The sequence below is a fragment of the Pithys albifrons genome, chromosome 1, assembly GCF_047495875.1.
Source record: "Pithys albifrons albifrons isolate INPA30051 chromosome 1, PitAlb_v1, whole genome shotgun sequence".
Classification (NCBI taxonomy): Eukaryota; Metazoa; Chordata; class Aves; order Passeriformes; family Thamnophilidae; genus Pithys; species Pithys albifrons.
Window position 1 is genome coordinate 116,276,568 of NC_092458.1, and position 7,478 is coordinate 116,284,045.

At 46.8% G+C, this 7,478-nt stretch overlaps 1 protein-coding gene across 2 annotated transcripts; it reads right to left on the minus strand.

Moving 5' to 3' along the window:
* Positions 1-1,599: 1,599 nt before the first annotated feature.
* Positions 1,600-7,224, minus strand: LOC139680506 (claudin-8-like). Of its 2 annotated transcripts, none has more exons than XM_071573161.1 (2): positions 5,883-7,224; positions 1,600-2,020 (listed from the first exon to the last, which is right to left on the minus strand). In XM_071573161.1, exon 1 carries the CDS (start codon positions 7,040-7,042, stop codon positions 6,374-6,376), a length of 669 nt encoding a protein of 222 aa, XP_071429262.1. In that variant the 5' UTR covers positions 7,043-7,224; the 3' UTR covers positions 1,600-2,020; positions 5,883-6,373. The 2 variants fall into 2 exon arrangements, with proteins under 2 accessions (XP_071429262.1, XP_071429256.1); XM_071573155.1 differs by having other exon boundaries at positions 3,627-7,224.
* Between the last annotated feature and the right edge of the window lie 254 nt (positions 7,225-7,478).

A 7,478-nucleotide genomic window follows, 5' to 3' on the forward strand; every position in this document is an offset into this window, starting at 1 on the left:
CATAGAATGGATTGGGTTGGAAAAGACCTCCCTGATCATCAAGTCCAACCCTTGGTCCAACTCCAGTCCCTTTACCAGATCATGGCACTCAGTGCCACGGCCAATCTCAGTTGAAAAATCTCCAGGGATGGGGAATCCACCCCCTCTCTGGGCAGCCCATTCCAATGCCTGAGCACTCTCTCTGCAAAGAATTTTTTTCTGCTCTCCAACTTCAATTTCCCCTGGCAGAGCTTGAGCCCATCGTGCCCCCTTGTCCTATTGCTGAGTGCCTGGGAGAAGAGACCAACCCCCACCTGGCCAGAACTTCCCTTCAGGGAGTTCTAGACAGTGCTGAGGTCACCTCTGAGCCTCCTCTTCTCCAGGCTAAACACCCCCAGCTCCCTCAGCCTCTCCCCACAGCACTTGTGCTCCAGTCCCTTCTCCAGCCTCATTGCTCTTCTCCATTCGACTAGGGAAGTAGAGGGAAGTGCTGTTGGAGACAATACCCACCCCAGAGCAGCAGCACAGACATCTGGAAAGCTGCTGAGACAGAGGGGACAGGCTGTGCCAAGCTGTGGGGGGGCCATGGTGTGAGCTGATCACCTCAGCTGTCAGAGCTCTGTCCCAGTCCCACCCACTGCTCCCAGCCTGGCCAGCTGTGGCACCTCAGCCAGGCTGTTTTGGACAGGAAATGTCAGGGCAGCTCCCCAAGAGTTCTGGAGTCTCTTGGAATCACAGAATCATTTAGGTTGGAAAAGACCTCTGAGATCAAGTCCAACTTTTGACCCATCACCACCTTGGCAAGCAGAGCAGAGCACTGAGTGCCACAGCCAGTGTTTTGGATGTCCCAGTGAGAGAGAGCAGGACTCAGACTCACCTATGACATTTGGCCTTGCAAAAAAGGACTTAGCTAACAATGTACTTTTCTTTGCCACGTGGAGTTTGCGTTGCCAATTTTTGCTGAACTCTGACTGAACATGAGGAGATGTTTGGTGGAGTCTGGAGATTTGCCTTCTATCCCCCAGGACCATCTGGCACAGCAGTGGAAACCCTGAATGAATAAACATTATCATCCTGCCACTCACTCATCCATCAGGCAGAAGCTGAAACACCAATGGCCTCATCATCTTTGTCATTTGCCAATCAGGCTCCACTTCAGGGTAACTGAGACAAAACCCACAGATTAAGGTCCAGAGCAGAACTGGGCAACAGAATTAATGTATTATTCAGGGGACAGAACTGGATGGGCTTGTGGTTTCCATTTTAGAAGCATGGGGTTTGCACAAAGGTGTTGGATTTGCCAGCTAAATTGCTGTGAGTTCTTTTGTTTTGCTGTTGTTTAAATGAAGAGAAATATTTCAATTACAAAAATAGGAATGTTGAAGAGAACTGAATGATACATTCACCTCTAGTGATTGATTCACAGACAGTCCTTGAACTGGCTGGCAACAGAAAATAAAAGCACAGTAAAGTTTACTTTTCTATAATGCCTCAAAATTTCATGCTGTTCAGGTGATGACACATTCATGGGAGAAGCCAAATGAGTAGATTAAAAAAAAAGCCTAATGGTAAAATTAGCTCCTTCTTTAATTTTTAAAGGATTGGAAGTACAGGGCTGAGAATCTCAGGTAACCCTTTGCATTCTGCTTTTGTTCTGGTGCAGACAAGTTCCAGGTGGCATTTTCTCTTTTTCCTTTAACAGTTTTGAAAACATTACAATGGGTTGTACTTCTTGTGACTGAGAACACCCTGCTCCAATCCCTTTGGATCCCTGGAAGTGAGGAAACCTCAGGTGCTGACCCTGCAGGTGTGCATGGCTTGTTTATCCTGCTGCCACAACACTTCCCCTCGCCAGTTCTGCTCCCTGCTCTTGCTAAAACCAAAATACTTGTGCTTTTGAATACATTTTGTTTGTCCTCATTGACAGCTGGAACATTTTCTGTGAGGGGCAGAAATACAAGAAGCACGGAGAGAGAAATTTCCAGCTGAAAACGTCCTTCCCTTCTCAGGGCACTTCTTGTTTTCTTCTGCTCTTTGCTTCCTAAAGCAGTCAGAAAATGTCAAGTTAGTCTTACTCAGACTGAGATTCAAATCAAGAAGGCAAAGTGTGTAAGTCAGAGAGCATTTCAGACACAAAGGGAAGGGATTGTTTATTCGGTGGGTCAGCTCTGCCCCAGTTTTCCCAGATGACGTGGGACTGCCCTGGAAAGACCTCTGGTGGCTTTTCCCAAAGGGTGGTTGCAGAAATCAGGGCACAATCAAAGCCCCCCTGGGTGACTTTGGGAGACCTCACGTTGATTTGCAGGAGAGCTGGAACATTTTTGAACATCACCTCATTTAGTCTGAGTGTCCCTCACACAGAATTCTGCCTTTGCACATCAGCACCAAGGGCTGCCTGCATTTATTTGTCTCCAAACCTGTCTGACTCATCTTTCTGTTACAATGAAGTGTTTTGCCAAGCCATCACTTTCGCCATAAATATATTCCCTTGGCCACATCTTAGTGGTGGATTATTTGCTCCAGAATCTTTTCTTTTCATCTCAGAGATGAATATACATTTTGGGACCAGGTTTTGAAATACCAGTTTGCTTCAGGAAACCTCTTATAAACAAGTCTTGGAAGCCAGCACTAAATCAGTTTTGTATATTTTATTTCCCAAGGAATCAGACCCCCTTTGTTTATTATCTAGCAAAACCTCCAGCAGAATGTAAAAATCAAGATTGAATGAGACAAGAGCATTATAAAAATACTGAAGCTGTCTCTCCCTGGCTATGGGGAAACACATTCCTTCACTTTAATATAAAAAAGAAATTATATAATGGTAAAAAAAATAAAACCAAAACCAACTGAGGAATTTGCACATTTATTTCAAATACACAGCCAAATCTCAGCTGGTCACATTTGTTTCCAAAGTCATTTTGTCCTGCAGTCACCAAATATTAAAGAATATAATAGCATGGGGATATTCAACTAGAGATTTAACCACAATATTTAATCAGCTGTTTCGAACAAATCCAGCAAGCTGAAGTCTCTGCCAGCTGTGCCTGGAGGACTGTGAGCAGCACCAAAGCCTCCCCTCCTCAGGGAACCCAGAGCTCCAGCATGGGAAAACCTGACCCAACATTCCAGCAATCCCAGACCCACCCACAGCAAAGGACACCCACAAGTCAGGACTTCTTCTCCAAGAGAGAAGTCCAGTCAGGAGTGATTATCCACACGCTGCTTCCTCACAGTCCTCCATCACACTGAGTGTGGCCAAAGCTCTGCTTTCCAACCCTCCTGGCCTTCTCCCTAAAGGTCTTTGCTGCACCACGTGTGCTCCTGAGCATCCCCTCCTCACCTCCCTCATCCATCAAGACATGTTCAACCATCTAAACAAGCTCCAAAAGTCACCTTAGGCACTCGTGGCTACCTGAGAGCAAGGCTGGCTGGGAAGAGCCCAGAAGGAGCCAGAGGATTTCTGGAGCAGCAGGTGGAGGGCAGAAGGAGCAGCCTTGGGCACCAGAGGTGTTTGGAGGTTCCTCCATCACTCCCCTCAAGCCAAACTTTCCCTCCTGCCCTCAGGAAACTCACCAACACCAGCAGTTTAGTTTTAAAGTTCAACTGCAATTTTTTGCTGAAGTCTAAAACTTCCTTTTCCTACTCACCCTTCCAAACTGCAGCTTCCAATGAATCAGTTCACAGCATCCCAGGGGCTGGAGAGGGGACAGGAAGGTGGAAAAACTGTCCCCCTCAGCAAAGGCACCCCTTCAGTCTGCTCAGCCAAATGCATGCCCTGCATACAGAAGTGGAACATCCGGAAAACCTCTTGGTGGGCTTTTCCCCACCAGAAGCCACAAGGGGATTCCAGTTCTGTTCAAAGGGACAAGGTAAGCACCATGTTGCAGCCCTTGCAGACCAGTTTCTCAAGAGAGATTTGTTCCCGCATCAAATTCAGAAATTCTGATGTCACAGGCTCCTAAACATTCTCCTATGAGACTAAAATGCTCAATCCCATCCCCAGAAATTGCTGTTTGTGCCCCTAAACCCCCAGACATTCCAACATTAGCCCAGCCTGGCTCTACTCTTGGAATCAAGGTTGCATTCCAAGCCCATACACAAACACAAACCTGTCTGAGCTCGGAGATTTGGGGCTCCTCTTTTGGTCAGCTGGAAAAAGGGAGAATTGGAGCAATGTGAAGTCCTCATGTGTTAAGGTTAGATGTAAAAAGCTCAGATTTTCTTTGAAATTAAAGTTAAATGTTCAAATAAAACAGTTTCTCTTTCTACTCATTGAAAATAAAGTTCCTAGTGTAAATGACACACCCAGTTCAAATTTGATTTCTAGATGAGCCAACTGATAGTGGAAGCATTCAGGATTCTCTAATTAATGTTATAGAAAACTGTACTTAATTACTTCTTAAGCACTTCCATCTGCATAAAGTTGCATTACACTGAATACATAATCATTTAAATCCATTACCTACATATAAATATGTATCAAATTTGCCTTGCAAATGTCTTCATCCTCTGCTTTGTTAATCACAACTGTCATATCTAAATTAATCCAAAATGTGCAATTCTGGCTTACTCACCAAATCACTCTGTAGTAAACAAAATGTGTATTATAGGACAAAAATACAATAAAATAAGAGGTGGAGGTCCTCAGGGTAGTTTAAATTATTACCAAAGTCAACAGAATGACTCCACTGAAATCAGCTGTCAATGGCAGCTGCTGGGACAGACTTCAGCAGCTCTGAGACAACACAAAGATACATCGTTTAGGACTAAAATACCTATTTACAACTGTAACTTTTCATCTAGAATTAGTAAGTGCTGATTTGACTGCTCAAGGGATGAGCTGGATACATTAAACCTGTTTTCTGGTGCCTGGAACATTCCCACTATTAGATCTAAGCTGGTTGTCTTAAATGCAAATGCACATTAGTTAATCTGTGTAATGAATGTCTGCCTCCAATGGCTCTGTTTCATTTAGGTTCACCTGAAGTCAAGTTAATAAAAGGCCTGTTTAATTAAATGTTCTCTTTCAAACTCAACAGCCAAAGGAATATGGAGAGGCACTGCTCTCTCAACTCCAAGAGTCATTACAGCCTTTTTTCAGATACCACTTACAGATAGAGAAGAGGATCAAGATGAGCACTTGTGCCATAAAATAATCCATTAAATGGTTCCATCCCTTTCTACTGAGTAAAGAACCAGAAAAACCATTTTGAACCAGGTCTTCTGTGGTCACTTATCAAGACACTGTCAAAAGCCAGAGTCCGAGTTTTCAGCTGGGAATGAAAAGATGCACAATTGCAAATTCTGTTGGATGCTGCACAAGGGACAGACAGACCTCAGGCTGCTCAGGCTGCATTTCCAAAGCAATCTGGAGAGCACAAACAGCCAGAGCAGCAGCAGGGCTTGGCTTTGGTGGGGGTGATGGAAGTCATAGGCAGGAAATCCTGATGCTCCAAGGGGCAGGTGGGGATGGCACATTTCCATTTACATTAGCACAGGGCTATAAAGTGCACAAACACAGATGGTCTGTCCTCAGTTTGACAGAGCAGTAGGTGCTACCTATAGAAAAGGAGAAGCCAGAAAAGGAGAGAGGCAGCAAGCAACAAAAAGCCAACACATTCATGGCAGGTTTCGTTAAAGTAACTAAAACTTTTACTATTCCATGAGCTGCATTCTGTGCTTTGCAGAAGAGAGGAGGACACATCAACTCCACAGGCATCAATGAATTCCAATCAATCACAGAGACATCTGATGGGATAGCACAAACATCTGTGTGCCAGTTTTGGAAGTTGGATTGCTGGAGGCTCCTCTGTTCATTCGGCAGCTGCTTCAGCCATGCTGCCAACTCCAAGCTCCCCACACTCCTCCCCTCTGTCCTAGAGCAGTCCTTGGGAAGCCTTTACCTGCAGGGAAGTGCAGTGCTGCCTTTGCACATCAGGGGTGTTTAGGGGAGGCAGTGATGCTGCTGCACAGCAGCTGCCTTCTCTCCAGCCCTCCATCTTCTCTGAGAGCCTCCTGACTGCTGCTGCTCCAATGCCATTCTTCATTCCCAAAACATGGGAGAGGTTCTTCCTCTGGCTGTGCTCTAACAAACACACACCTATAACAACATTTCCTGTAAGTGTGGTAGAGAGCAGAAATCCCTGTCAACAGCAAAGGAACAAAAGTGCTCCTCCATTACAGACTCAGAGTTTAATTACAAAGTCAATTAGCACATGTCAACCTGCTAAACAGGAAGAGCACAGGATGTCCCATCCCTGGAAGTTCAAACTGAGGCTGGACAGGGCTTGGAGCATCCTGGTCTAGTGGAAGGTGTCCCAGCCATGGAACTGGATGATCTTTAAGGTCCCTTCCAACCCAAAGTGTTCTGTGATTCCATGCTCACACATGGCAGCTACACATAGGCATGGACGCCCAGGGATGGCCCTCTGGCAGTGCCAGGTCTGTGCAGGCTGTGCTGGGCAAGCAATGGATACCTGGATTTTGCAGCTGTGTCAGCCCAGCACCAGAAGTGACAGTACATTGCTCCTGCAGCCAGGAGGAGGGCAGTGCTCCCCCAGCCCACAAAGAGAGCAGCTCCCAGCTCCCTCTTCAGCGGCACAGGCACTTCGGGATCGTAGAAGTCACGGATGATGCTCCCTCCAGTCCAGGACACCGGGATCAGCACGAGGGTGCCCGTCAGCAGAAAGGCAATTCCAGCTGCCAGGATGAAGATGCTGACGCCCTGGGGATCCTCCTTGGTCCTCTGAGTGTACTTCACCCCAGCAATGGCCATCAGGAAGGAGAGGACTGACAGCACCACGGCAATGCACATGAGGGCTCTGAACGCCTCCAAGGGCGGGGGCAGAGCCAGGAAAGAGTCGTAGAACTTGCACTGCAGCCTGAGGCCCATCTGACTGATGCAGTCCATCCACAGCCCTTCCCAGATGGTCTCAAACACCACGATGTTGCCCTCGATGTAGGCAGAAACCCTCCACTGGGGCATGACTGTGGCTGCCAGAGTGCCAACCATGCCCACGCCACCGAGTATCAGCCCAGTGATCTGCAGCACACAGCAAGCCATGCTGCTGCTGGAGGACACAGCTCGAGCAGGACAGCCCAGAAGGTCTTCCAGGATCCCTCATTCACAGAAGCCAGACAAAGCCTGAGAGGGAATGTTTGCTCCAGTAGTTTCCTCGTGCAGCTTTTCTCAGCAGCAGCTCCTCCAGTCTGAGGTTCAGAGAGATAGAAACCCATTTCTCACTGCCTGGAAGGACCTGCTATTTATTTGCTTTGAAATCCCCTCTGACTCCAGTGCCTACCCATCAAGCCTAACAAGTTCCCAGCCAATGGAAGGCCCAGAGGGGTGTGTCACAGCTGATTTCACTGCTGCTCATAGTGTGTCTGCAGTGCTGCTATAATTAAGGTAGTGTCAGGGATTCAATTAAAGGCACCTAATTGCAGGGCTAATAATTTCTTAACTGCAAGATTGCAGCTATGTTGAAATTCAGTACAGAAAG

What these genes read in the sequence shown, in the direction of transcription:
- LOC139680506 (XM_071573161.1), bottom strand. Translation starts at nt 7,042, where the DNA reads ATGGCTTGCTGTGTGCTGCAGATCACTGGGCTGATACTCGGTGGCGTG.